The sequence below is a fragment of the Tachypleus tridentatus genome, chromosome 1 (genome assembly GCF_004210375.1).
Source record: "Tachypleus tridentatus isolate NWPU-2018 chromosome 1, ASM421037v1, whole genome shotgun sequence".
In the NCBI taxonomy this organism is placed as follows: Eukaryota; Metazoa; Arthropoda; class Merostomata; order Xiphosura; family Limulidae; genus Tachypleus; species Tachypleus tridentatus.
In genome coordinates this window covers 18,454,290-18,468,568 of record NC_134825.1, presented here as the reverse complement: position 1 = coordinate 18,468,568, position 14,279 = coordinate 18,454,290, and the positions used below count along the sequence as shown (strand labels likewise).

The 14,279-nt window shown below is 31.3% G+C and overlaps 1 protein-coding gene across 1 annotated transcript in view; it reads left to right on the top strand.

Moving 5' to 3' along the window:
* Positions 1-14,279, top strand: part of LOC143244129 (low-density lipoprotein receptor-related protein 2-like) — a 231,445-nt gene that overhangs the window by 171,024 nt on the left and 46,142 nt on the right. Inside the window, 8 exon segments of the mRNA XM_076488262.1 lie at positions 3,191-3,463; positions 7,789-8,298; positions 8,627-8,885; positions 10,407-10,535; positions 10,788-10,964; positions 11,467-11,693; positions 12,664-12,906; positions 13,296-13,415. Coding sequence (XP_076344377.1) covers positions 3,191-3,463; positions 7,789-8,298; positions 8,627-8,885; positions 10,407-10,535; positions 10,788-10,964; positions 11,467-11,693; positions 12,664-12,906; positions 13,296-13,415 — 1,938 coding nt within the window.

The window sequence follows — 14,279 nt, the reverse complement described above, 5'->3', positions numbered from 1 at the left end:
GTTTCTTGGTTTTGCAGAGTGGAATCAACAATTTCTTATGATGTGCACAGTTTTGCTACATTTATTGAAATATGATCCACTTGTTCACCAATAATAAAAAATAAAAAATTCTTAACATTCACTAAAGTGAAAAAATTATGAAGGTAGCATAATAATACTGCCCTGTAGCTCAACAATTACTGTTTGTATGCATAATAATAATGAAACAAACTAACAAAGAATTTAGTCTTATTTTGACATATTAAAAGCTACTAAGTATAATAAAATATTTAAATACGTTATTTGGGATTACCTATTTTTCTGCAGATGTAATTTGTATGTATAATAAATGTTAATAGCTCTGAAAAGATGCACAATAATAAGCTATCATCTTATTTTCATGTCATTAGTTCCAACTAGAAAATATCAAAAACATTACCATCCAATGGGAAAGAAATTCCTCAGTAAGATATTCACTCCAATTTAAATTTAATTGTACAGTTCATTTGTGTGTAACATACACTTGGATTAGTAACTTTAATTTCTCTGGATATTAACAGTAGCAATGAATATTTGTGATGAAATTCCTTCACTAAAAAATTAACTCAAAAAAACAATTTGCACCCAATTTGGTTTAGTCTGTTTTGAATTTCACACAAACCTACAAGAAGGATATCTGTGCTAGCCATCTCTAATTTAGCCAAGAAAGAATAAAGGGAAGGCAAATCATCATCACCATCCACCACCAACTCTTGGGCTACTTTTTTACCAACAAATAGTTGAATTGGCCCTCACACTATGATGTCACTGCTCAGAATGTGAGTTGGGCTCCCTAAACACCCAGCCATGCTGGGTCTTCTGCATTCAAATCTGATAGTATTGTATCAGTTTGTTATATTACTATAAATTATTCATGGAACCAGGTTTTCAGGTATGAGAGAAAGTAATAAATGTAGTTATAAGAGATTTACTGATAGGAAGTTTGAAAAGTTTGTTGTCTTTAAACTTAACACAAAAAATAAGAAGTTTAAAAACTGTTGTATTTGAATACAAATTTTCATTTCATGTGTAAAATGAAGGAGGGAAAACTTTAGATACTTAAGTAGAACACTCTGATAAAAGAATTTATATGAAGCCAAAATCTAGTGACAGAACTCTGTTGATCCTGAAGTTTCCACTGTTTACTCGTGTTTTTTAACACCATTATTTCCAATAAGATCAATATCCATCACCTTCCTGAACTGTGTATGCACCAAACTGCTTGTGGGTCCATTATTTTGTTAGTTTTTGGGTGCTTAATAGCGTAAGAATTGCACCAAGAAATTAATCACCCTAATTACTGCTGGGTCCAATTTGTATTTTACATATAAAGTGAATAATTTCACCCAATGTTTATTTAAAATCTTGACACCAAGTGTAAAAGATATGAAGCTACTCCATATGGCATATTATGTGGACTTATACATTATCAAAATAAGAACCTGAAGATGACCTAGGAATATTGAGATATTGTTCTCTCCTTATCAATAAAAGTGTTAATACCCATACCAGCCATTCTGAGATACTTTGCCATAAGACTTGAGACTTAAATAGGCTTAATTTTAACAAATAAGAGAAAAATTACTTTACATTATAATTACTGTGTGAAACATTCACACATACTTTGACCTACAGCAACAATTTTCAATTTTGTTTCAGGATTATTATTTTTTGTTGAAGATAGGATGTTTAAACAAGGAGAAATACTTGGAAAGTGAAAGTTCAATAGAAGAGTGCAGGTCCTACAAAATAAAGTTCCTTATATATATATATATATATTTTACATAACATTTTGTATATAAATTATATTAATTCTCCTTTAATTTATCATCTGTGTTCAACTCGTGACAAAATAATTTCTTTAAACTAAACTCGTTTGGTTACTTACTTTTTAAGATTAAATTTGTTGTGAGCTTTCCTCCATCAATAAGATAGTGTTAACATTTCAGAATTAAAGCTGATGTCCCTCACAGTCCCCATACATTTAGGCATGTTGAAACAAATTTAATGCCAAACTTTTGTAACTATTTTTCCGAAACAAAGCTTTATAACTTTTATTTCAATTCAGGAACAGTAAGATAATGCTCATAAAAAAAATGTTATCGAAGGTTTTATCATTTTACTTCACAGCTGCACAAAATTAGACTCTTCAGCCTAGCATTAACCACAAGCTCTCGGTGCTATGTTTTTTATAACATCTGAGAGTTCTACATTTATGAAACCCAAACAAGGCATTTCATCTGCATTTTTAAAATGTAAAAATGATAATTGTGTAGACTTCTTAATAGCATCACAGTTTGTTTGAGAAAATATATGTATATAATGAACTTTATGATGTACATTTCTGTATTATAGACTTGATATTTGTAACAAAGTATATATTTTTCTGTCTGAAGTGTTTCTAGAAGTGTTGCTGTCATAGATGTTTATAGTAAGTAGGGAGATTTTTGGTTTTTTTCTTTTGGTTTACTTGGTTTGGTTACTTACTTTTTAAGATTAAATTTGTTGTGAGCTTTCCTCCATCAATAAGATAGTGTTAACATTTCAGAATTAAAGCTGATGTCCCTCACAGTCCCCATACATTTAGGCATGTTGAAACAAATTTAATGCCAAACTTTTGTAACTATTTTTCCGAAACAAAGCTTTATAACTTTTATTTCAATTCAGGAACAGTAAGATAATGCTCATAAAAAAAATGTTATCGAAGGTTTTATCATTTTACTTCACAGCTGCACAAAATTAGACTCTTCAGCCTAGCATTAACCACAAGCTCTCGGTGCTATGTTTTTTTATAACATCTGAGAGTTCTACATTTATGAAACCCAAACAAGGCATTTCATCTGCATTTTTAAAATGTAAAAATGATAATTGTGTAGACTTCTTAATAGCATCACAGTTTGTTTGAGAAAATATATGTATATAATGAACTTTATGATGTACATTTCTGTATTATAGACTTGATATTTGTAACAAAGTATATATTTTTCTGTCTGAAGTGTTTCTAGAAGTGTTGCTGTCATAGATGTTTATAGTAAGTAGGGAGATTTTTGGTTTTTTTCTAGAAAAGTTAAACTTTTGAATACCATTTTTAAATTTTGATATATATTTATTGTTCATTATCAATAATAAATATATACGGAGAAATAACTTCATGATGTATTGTATGTTTTAGATACACGTAAGTGCGATCCTGAAAGAGAGTTTACGTGCACACAGAATAAACAATGGGGCCGTGCTGTGTGCATTCCAAAACGATGGATTTGTGATGGAGATCCTGACTGTGTGGATGGAGCTGATGAGAACACAACACTCCACAGTTGTGCCACACCTGAACCCTGTGATGAAGATCAGTTTCAATGCAAAAACTTCCGTTGTATAAATAAAGATTGGTTCTGCGACCATGACAATGATTGTGGTGATGCATCTGATGAACCTAAAAATTGCAGTATGTATTGCATTTACCTCAAACATTGAACATTATATATGCAGTTTAATTAATGGTTGGGTAATATATTAAGTGTTTGTGATCATTCCATTCAACTTACAAAATCCCTTTTTATTTATCTTAAACCTTCTCTTGAGGTTACAGTCTCAGTTTAGGATAACATTAATTGTAAATTTATGCAGGACTGTGTGAAATAAATGTTAAAGAATTAAGATAGTTATTCATGTATTACAGTAAAAAATTAACATATTTATATATGTATCAGAGTAATAAAATTAGCATATTTATTGGTGTGTTAGAGTAACAATATAACAGTTATAGTTTATAGGTGTATTAAAATATGGTCCATTATAGTCTACAAACTAAAATAAAATGCTGCTATAACCAGAAATCCAATATATTGGAAGAGTTGGTTGCATGCCATAGTCTTCCCTCCAATACTGAATATCATGATTCAAGATCAATAGCTCAGAGATAATCCTATTGTCTATGATTTGGAGTTGGAGCAGTTTTTAATTTGAGGTTAAGATGATATGATCCTCATCCTACTCTCATACAAATGTTGCTACTTTGCAAGGAGGTTTGGAATGGAGTTGACTTACCAAGTCTGGTCCACCACACCCTAGCCACTCTACACTTAGGGCCACATCTTTGTTTACCCACCTTTCTCATTGTAGGATTGAATTACAATATATTTCTCTGGTTAGGATCACTTTCCTGTTGCATTCTCTCTCTCTCTTGGGTGTCCTCCTCTCATTTTCTGTCCAGATGTCTTGCATGTTCCACACATTGGCAAAGTGTATACCTGGCTCAGAAGTGGTGTGGTTCCCATTTTCTGATCTTTGGATCTAAATCTCATTTTTAAGGGCATTCTTTGGATGCTTTTAGGAGGTAGTTCTGCCATTCATTTGCACCAGTCCCTTGGGATTTTAGCTAATCAGTGAGTAGAAGTAAGTACTGTACCAGAAGTTATAATTTTTCTAAACTGAAAATGTATTTTTGATAAGTACTTATCTCCTTTCCAACCTTAACTAACAATTTTCTATAGTGCTGACATCTTTTACCTAACTTTGAAATGATAGTTTGGAAGAGAAGTGTAGGGGGAGATTCATGTGCATCATGTGAGTATATCATGCTTCTATTGGTGAGGAAGTGGCACACGATGATTTGCATGAGAAACATGCTGGAATCTTGTAATTCCTGTAGGGAAAAGTGGAAGGATTGTGGCTTGTCTGAAGAAAAAGTTTACATGTGATTGGGAGTACTGAAGAGGAAGAGCCAACCTTGTGAGAGGGGTTAAGTACCTATTGGAAATACCTTTTCAGTATTAGAGAATTATAACTTTCAAACAATTGGAATACAAATTTAATAACTTACATAAAATAAAAAAATAAATCTGTGCATGGCTAGGACTTGACACAACTTTTGATAAACAATACAACATACATATCAGTGTTCTTAATTTCAATAAGTAAATAAAGGAATAAGAACCAGAATAATAAATAACCTAATTGTGAAATAAACATTATGTTTTGAAATTAAATTACTTCAAGAACAATAACAACATTAAGTAATGATCAGCAATAATTTGTTCCAAATATTCAAGATCAATGCAAGGATTTTATGTAGTGTTTAGAGAACTAGGTTACATATACAACAAGATAATTTATCTAATCTTTCATGACAGTAATATCTATATGTCGCCAGTAGGGAAGCTCACTTCAGTCTCATGATACAAACATACATAAATTCAGTGTGCTCTAGATAAAAGGTGAATTAGCACTTTAATATATCTTAAAATTCATAGTTGAACTAAATGATAAAAGAAATAATAAAAGAACAGCAAATAAAACCATAATAAAATAAAAGTAGAATTCATTATCTTACAATACTTTTTTTATTTTAAGTGGTATCTAAGGTAAGTCTTTTAATATATAGATTTGATGGACCTAACAGAATAAGAGAATAGATAAATCTAGTAGTATATGCTGAAGATTTGTTGGCACTTATAATGTTTAGTTGGATTTTATGGGTGTAATAGAATATAGAATTGATAAATTTGACAGGTCATGTAATGTTTATGTATGATAGCTCTAATGGAATACAAATTAATATGTGGAGTTGAATAACACTAAGTATGATAAGAATGTAGAGATGTGATATATATAGACTTAATGATTAATATCTTTTCTTAATGTCTGTAGCTGCTATAACTTTTAAATTAAGTGCTGGTAATGTAAAGCTTCATTTGTGGTAGTTTAGTTGTTAAAAAGTGTGTTGCTAGAAATAGCTAGTGAGTTAACCATCTAACTCAGTTAGTAGAGTATTCATTTGTAATGTGTGTTGCCTGTTTTCAAAATATACTCAAGTAAAATCCGAAAATGGGATTGTGACAGAAAATTAAATGTCCAAATAGTGGCTGTACTATAGGTTAGAGATAAGGTTTGGTGACAGGCTTTGTTTGTGAGAGAATATGGAAGTTTGAATAGTTAAAACTGATGTGTCAGCAATAGCTAATGTATTCACCCTTTATCTTGGTTAGTAAAGCACTTATGTACTATACAAAAGGTCTTGACCTGAGAAGTTCAAAAAGGTGATCAATATACACCTTAAATAGAGTTGTAACTCTGGTGAATAGCATAGGTGGGAACACTCAGGACTTGTTCTGCACTCCCATGCAATATGACTTCTACCACCTGTCGCGAAGTATCACCAAGTAAAATCTCACGATAAGCACACACAATATTTTTGTCGATGTTGCAGTAGAGTTTACTTTGCAATTAGCTTTTTAGAAACAAACCTTTTTCCTGCAAAGTCATGAAGCAAATAACCTTCACACTAAAAGACTTTTAGAAAAGTTGATAAGAAAAACCTGTACACGAAACTGAAGAAATAATCCACACTGTACTAATTAGCACATCAGACAATATAATCCACAGTGGTTACCATACAAATTGTGTTTTCTCTTCAGAGAAGTTTATGTGGTGAGTAACGATATTTTGAAAATATTTAAAATATCAAAGTATATCAGTTTTGTTTTGTTTTCCATAAAAAGGTTTTTCATCTCATCATGTCTAATTTGTATCAATTATCAAATTATTATTTTTACTCATCATTTGCCTTTTAACATGTTTGCCTAATCACTGCTCGTATGGGGTGTTTTATCAGACTTTCTGAAGTTATTTACAAATTTTCAAAGTCATTAAAATTAAATACATGGAAATAACTTTTTTTTGCTTGGCCAAGGATGGGTGAGGGATGCGATGGTATTAGCCACAGGCACGTCTATCTGTGAATGGTTTGAACTTATAAGTTCCTTAGTGTGTTTAAATAATGGTGAACTCTGTGTGATTAGTTGTATTCTTGTGGCTATATCCATAATGCTTTAATTCAGCTGTATTGTATAACAAAAAACAAAAAAAAAAGGTTTCACCAGACAGTGTTCTAGGTCGCTTTCTCACAATTCATGGTTTTTCTTTGGTATGTGCAGGCAATTTTAACACCAGAATTGCTGCTGTAAGGAACAACAGATACTTTACAACAACTAAATAAAACTCTTGAAACCTAATTGTGATTAAATTAATAATTATAAACTGTTACATAATTCCTGTTACTTTCTTTATAAAATTACTTACCCTCATGTTACCATCTGCTACATTTTAGTCATTGTAATGAACAAAAAGAAGCTCAAATAAAACAAACAAAATTAAATTAATAATGTTGCATAAATTAACTGGATTCCCAAGGGTAGAGACTGTAATATGAGATATAAAATGGTACCTTGGGTTTTGGAGGTAACTGTGGAAATAGAATCCACATTGGGGTAGGAATATACCATCTATCAGTTTTGACCTTCTTTTGCTAATTTCACATGAAGATATTATCAAAAGAAATACAAATTAGGAGGGCAAAGTGTGGATAATCTAGCCTACAATGCCCCACATCTATAACATTCTTCACTGCCTGCAAACAGTTGTAGGAAGGTGACTGTTTTCCAATGTGAAAAAAGAAAAACGGAATAAGACACTATCACTTGAGGATAAGTAAGATAAGTTTACCTCCTGAGATTGGCATTCCAGCTCCCATTATAGTAGTAAAGTATGTTGCCAACTGCTAAATTTTAGTCATTGTATCAAATCATACTATAATTCCCGTTACCTGATCACGCACTTATGAACATTAAGCTACATGACGTACCTGTATCTTAAATATAAATAACTACATGTTCTTTATTTTCTAGTATATGTGATATGTTTTATAATATTGTTGTTTAACAAGTAAACTTGTGTAATAATGATACAAAATTTAAATAATTTTTCCTTCAGCTTTCCCTACCTGCTCTCCAGAAGAATTCACTTGTCGAAATGCTAAGTGCATCCTTAAGACTTACAAGTGTGATGGTGAGGATGATTGTGGAGATGGAAGTGATGAGTTTGTTGATGACTGCTCCACAGAAGCTCCAACTTGTTCTGGAGCACAGTTCTTGTGTGATAGTGGAATGTGCATCGACTATGAACGAGTGTGCAATAAACAGGAGGACTGTGATGATGGGTCAGATGAACCTCCTCATTGTAATACTGATGAATGTGCAAAAGTTGAAACAAATCAGTGTGAACACAAATGTGTAAACACTCTTACTGGATTCTACTGTGAATGTAATGAAGGCTACCAGCTAATGGATGATGGGAAAGCATGTAGAGACATCAATGAATGCACTGAAAAAGGTGGCATTTGTTCCCAGTATTGTTTCAACACACCGGGATCCTATTATTGCAAATGCAATGACACATACTATGAACGTGAATTAGACTTTCACAAGTGTAAACGAAAAGATGGTAAGATAAGGTTTTTATTAAAAAGATGTTTAAAGTATTTTTGTTACAGGTCAAGATAATGGTCATTTTTAATTGATTTTGAAAAAACACTTTATTGTTAAACATATTAATGCCTGACAAAATAATGCATTTTTTAAGATAATCTTAGCTAATGAAAATGCTTAGGTTACAGATAATGATTATTTGTCAGAATCATATTAATTAATATTAATATCCCATCAGAGCGAACTACATGGTGCAACACTAAAAATCAACTTGGTATTGAGTGCAGTTAATGTTTTGTGTAAGTAATGTTTTTACTCATGAAGCTCTTCTGCCTTAATGTTAGATATCACCCCATGGATTATCTTCAGTAATCGCTACTATCTTCGCAATTTGAGCATTGATAACTCCCATTACAACTTGATCAAAATGAACCTACGTAATGTAGTGGCTCTTGATTTTGACTATCAGGAAGAAAGGCTGTATTACTGTGATGTTGGCAACAAAAGTATTGGTCGAATGTTTGTTAATGGTACCAATGAACAAATAATTATACACCGTAATGCTAATGGATTGGAAGGGCTTGCTGTGGACTGGATTGGAAGGTAAGAAATTAAATTTTTTATAAAATATTATTCAATACTTTTCTAAAATATGCAAGGTCACAAATATAATAACGTAATATATTATTAAAATTGAAGCAGTTGCTGTTTAAAATATTATATCTGATGAAATTATATATCACTGAAAAACGTGTGTTTTTATTCCCCAAATCTCTTATTTATATAACCATACTATCCACTTTGTTTAACAGGAGATTTTGTAAAAAAGAAAAAAAAGATTCATAAACTAATTTTATCATCATTATTATTACTAAAGGTACAATACTAATATTCCAACATCCTTTGTTTCAAAACCTTGTCAGATTATCCGTTTTGCCAGACCAACAGAGGACACGTAATAATAAAACAATAATACATCTCTGACCCACTAATTATATTTCTCCCATGTCTCTAAAGCACCATGAACTGCTAGAAACTTAAATAAAACAAATATTAAATGTGAATTGAATGATTAAGGAAACACTTTAGTACAGACAAAAACGATACACGTTTATTAGTACAGTATAAATGAAAAATGTTTATTAATTACTGTACTTGCAAAGAATGTAACAGTAGTACCACTTCCAAAGTGGTAAATTTCATAATTTTATTTAAATTGTAGAGCTAATCACAAAGGTTTGGAAGTTGGTGGATTATTGTCTGTTTTGTAGTTGACTGTTTCATCATGGATTTGTGATGTTGCAGGGGGAACTTCCAGCGTACTTGAAGTTGAAGCCACAGAAGTATCAGTGTAGGCCCACTGCTCTTACCCACATTTTTCTTAGCTATGTTTTTAAACATTTAATCCAAACAAAGTTGTTTTATGTGCTTTGAGCTTTTTCTGTGTAATTTTTCACAGAGCAAATGAAGAGTCATTAGCTCTTGTTCTGCTATAAAGGTATGTTGCTCTGGCACACTGATTATTTTATCTGTCAACTCAATTAAATTGTCCATAGTAAGTCTTTTACAAGCTACATTTGTTTTATCTTCATCGCTGTCGTCTTCATCACTTTCATTGTTTTTATCAGGATTCGGAACAATATCCATAACTTCAGACTCAGTATAGTGATGAACAACAGGTGTGATTTATTGACATTCATCCATTGGGCCAGACTTTCTTCATTAAGCTTACTTGCTATACTCTTGGCAGCAGGTCTCGTAAAACATTTTGCATACTCAAGCAACTCATGAACGACAATTTTTTCTTTAATACATTAAATCCTGTAAAGTAAGTAAGTAGCCCATCCTGAAGGAGTGCATGCCACATGCAGTGCCATCTGTAGCCACCCAGGAAACTAGTATGGCAATTGGTGGAATTTCAAGTGCACTCTCGTACTTTTGTCTGGATTAATTGTGGTGCTGAAAACAAAATCAGTGAGTTACCTGTACTTCCATAAACAGTGCAAGTCTATATTAATAATTTTTGTCTCTGAGAACCTTTTCATTATTCTCAGATCCTTTGAAAGCTATGAAATTAATAAAAATTGTCAAAAGTAAAGATAATTTACTGTTATTTACTTACAGAAAAATATACTGGCTAGATAGAATTTCCAAGCATCTGTATGTGGCTGAACTAGATGGAAGTAATAGAAAAACCTTAATGGGGAGAGGCATTTCTGACCCAAGAGCCTTAGCTGTGCATCCAGGCATAGGGTAAAATGTTTTAAGCAGTTTTACTAATTACATATTTAAGTTTATTCCCTGTTATTTGTTTTAAAGATATTTTTATTATGAGTCCTGAATGTTGAAGTGCTTAATAATTAAAAATACATCTGAAAATACAAAAATTACTTATTACAATTGTTCAGTGCTTCACAGTTGAAAAAACTTTTATATATTTATAATCTGCATATAAATTTGCATTTATAAGACAGGAACATGCAGAACATGTTTTTATACTTTTAGGTACATTTACATGACAGACTGGGGCCATCATTCTTTTATTGGACGAATTGGGCTGGATGGTTCCAACTTCTCCCGTCTGATAACCTTTGAAGACAAACTTGTTTGGCCAAATGCTCTTACCATTGACTACTTCAGTAACAAAATATTCTGGGCAGATGCTCATTTGGATCATATAGAGTAAGGAAGAAAATATTTCCATTCATGTCACAAAATTTCATTCTTAGTTCATTCAGATTCTGTACATATGTTTATAATAGTCGTGAATTTTTGAAGGACAGAATCATACATAAGTTACATTTAGAAAATCAGCTGTAGGTCATATGTAATAGGTCATGCTTATTACGTATAAAAACAGACGTGTTTATTGTCGTAATAACAGTGAAATATGATACAAAAAAAAGGAAAGAGAAAAAGGAAAATTATTTTGTGTATGACCAGGAGCTTTAATTGGGAAATGTAGACAAAACACTTGAAGTTTACTGTTATTATTATTATTATTAGAATATTCATTATTTTTTATGAAATTCTCCTAATGATTAGTGATGCAATTCTTTTGGGTCTAAGTTTTATACTTTTAATGATGCATGGCAACTGAAAGAGAATCAACAGTAAACATGTGTTTTAGTTTTTGGTCTTATTAAAACTTAGATGTTTATTTCTCATTCCTTTTTCATGCAAGGTTTTCTGACATGAATGGTCAAAATCGACACATTGTTATTCAGGGACGAAAAGTACCACATGTGTTTGCTCTCACTATATTTGATGACATGATGTACTGGAGTGATTGGAACTTGAAGGGACTCTTCAAGGCACATAAGTTTACTGGAGAGAACTTCCATGTTATGAGAAATACTTCACACAGACCTTATGATATACATATCTATCATCCATTGAGACAGTTGCCATGTAAGAGCTGTTTCTGTAATGTATGCTTTACCATAACCAGTTGTAGGCTTGGTAGTTTTGGTCATTTTGAAGACCTAAGAAGACTTTGAAAGATTAGCACCAGTAGAACCATTTTATATCTCTACCCCCCTTTTTTTTCCCCAGTAATATTTGGACTTTGCTTTTGCTTAAAACTTGTTTCTTGAATGATGTCTTAAAGCAACTTGTGACTTATTTTTATAATTAAGTAACGAAATGCTTTTTCTTACTTATTCAAACATATATGTACATCAGGTAACAGTTGATAGTGATTTCACTAAAAATGAAAACTTTTGAAAAACATGATTAAAACAAATGTCTATGTAAAACATTACATAGAATCCTGTTTTAGTATGCTTCAATCTTTCTATTTAGTAGAATGATTCAAGGAAAAACCCTAAAAGTATATTTTGAAAACCTTTATTTGTTAAAAAATGTTAAAGTGTTTCTCTTTCTACATTAAATAGGAAAGTTTAATAAAACTATAAAACTATTGAATAAGTAAGGAGTAGAATTATAACACCTAATTTTGTATTTTACAAGATATATCAAAACTATGATCATATAAAATTCTATGTATGTATTCCAATATTAATATATAGCCAGAAAAAGTAAAAAACTAAAGTGTGCTGGTATAGTGAAACTGTTTCTGTTTAATTCCACAATGAGTACAGAAGTAAATAAAAACTTTTAGAGAATTATTTTGTGAATGTTTATGTAAAGCTGTTCATGTGTTATTATTAGTATATATATTTTTTCCCACACTTTTTGTATAGAGCTTTAATTTATAACTATACCATACTCACATAAACATTACTGGGTATGTGTGTGTTTTACTTTAAACTATTATATTATAAAACAAGTTGTTTTTTACAGCTAAACATGTTGCTTATTTCATGACTTACTGCTATTATATATATTATAAACAAGCCCCCTTTTGTTGTTTTTTCAGATCCCAACCCATGTATGAATAATAATGGAAATTGCAGTCATTTATGTCTGTTGTCACCTGGTGGTGGCCATAAGTGTGCTTGCCCTGATCAGTTTGTTTTCCTCAAAAACAACAAAACATGTATTGCAAATTGTACTAGTAGGCAACATCGGTGTGGTGGTAATGATGATAAATGTATCTCCATACTGTGGCGTTGCGATGGTAAAAAAGACTGTAAGGATGGATCTGATGAGAAAAGTTGTCGTAAGTGTTTTGTGTTTTTACAGACACTTTTGTTCAACAGTTTCCTAGGTTATAAGTAATTGGACATTATTAAAAAAATTTATTATTATTTTGCTGATGTTGACTTTGAAACTTATGAAGTGTGTGTTTCATAAGAAGCTTTATATTTTATGAATTGCATGATAGATGTGGATATTTAAAATGTTATTATGGATAAAATTATGTCATTATTCTTTTATTAATTCAATTAATTTTATGGCTAGTACAAACAGTTGTGGAGAGTGAAAGAAAATTTTAGGTAGAAGAAGTTTCCTGATTAATATCAGATTAAGAATATCATACACTATTTTTTGGACTCTCCATATTGATAGCAATATACTGTTATTCCTTTTCTTTTTTTATCATTGCAGCACCATTCCATTGTAAGGTAGGCCAGTTCCAATGTCATAAGAACGTGACTTGTATCTCCCAGCTCAGAGTCTGTGATGGACATAATGACTGTGGAGATAACTCGGATGAAATGTACTGTGGTGAGTGCTTTAACGATATTCAAGATTGTTTTATACTCTGACGTATTTGTTAAGCATTTAACTTGAGTCAATTACAAAAGAAATACAGTTTGCCTTTCATAACATAATAAATGTCTTTGGCTGTAGTGTTACTTCAGTATCTAGAAGAAAATTTTTTTTTTTTTTTGTATTTACTTATAACACAGTAGATTTAATAACATTTTGTTTTATGTTTTTATTAAGCTAAAAATTTAAGATGATATATTTCATAAGCAAAAAGAGACAGAATTAATGTTGTTAAGGTTTCTGTTACTTGGCTGTTACTTTTGGATTATTCAGTAAAACCAGTAATGGAAAATCTAATCCACTTAATTATAAGAAAGGTGTCATATTTTCAAATTATGTTTATTGTTTAGCACAACCATAATTACCAAATAATTTAACGTCACAAAATAAGCCGTGTTGAACAAATTCCACTTGTTTACTGCCCCCAGGTGGCACAGAAGTATGTATTTGGATTTACAGTTCTAGATGTTGGGTTTCAGTAAATATGGTGAGCAGAGCACAGATAGCCCATTGTGTAGCTTGTACTTAATTACAAAACAAACTTTTGTGTGCTGATTTTATATCTGTGTTTCTTCCTAACAGCACAAATTAATATTCTTGTTACTCAACTCACTCACTGAATAACTGGCTGAAGAAAGAGATGAATTGACCATTATCATTCACTGCTACTCTTTTAACTACCAGGCTCACTCTTTTAACCACTCATTACTTCATTGAATCTCTCACTAATTAACACTAGAGTAACACACACACTCTCACTCTCTCTCTCTGTGTATATCTATATATATATATATAGACAAGTAGATATAGATATATATT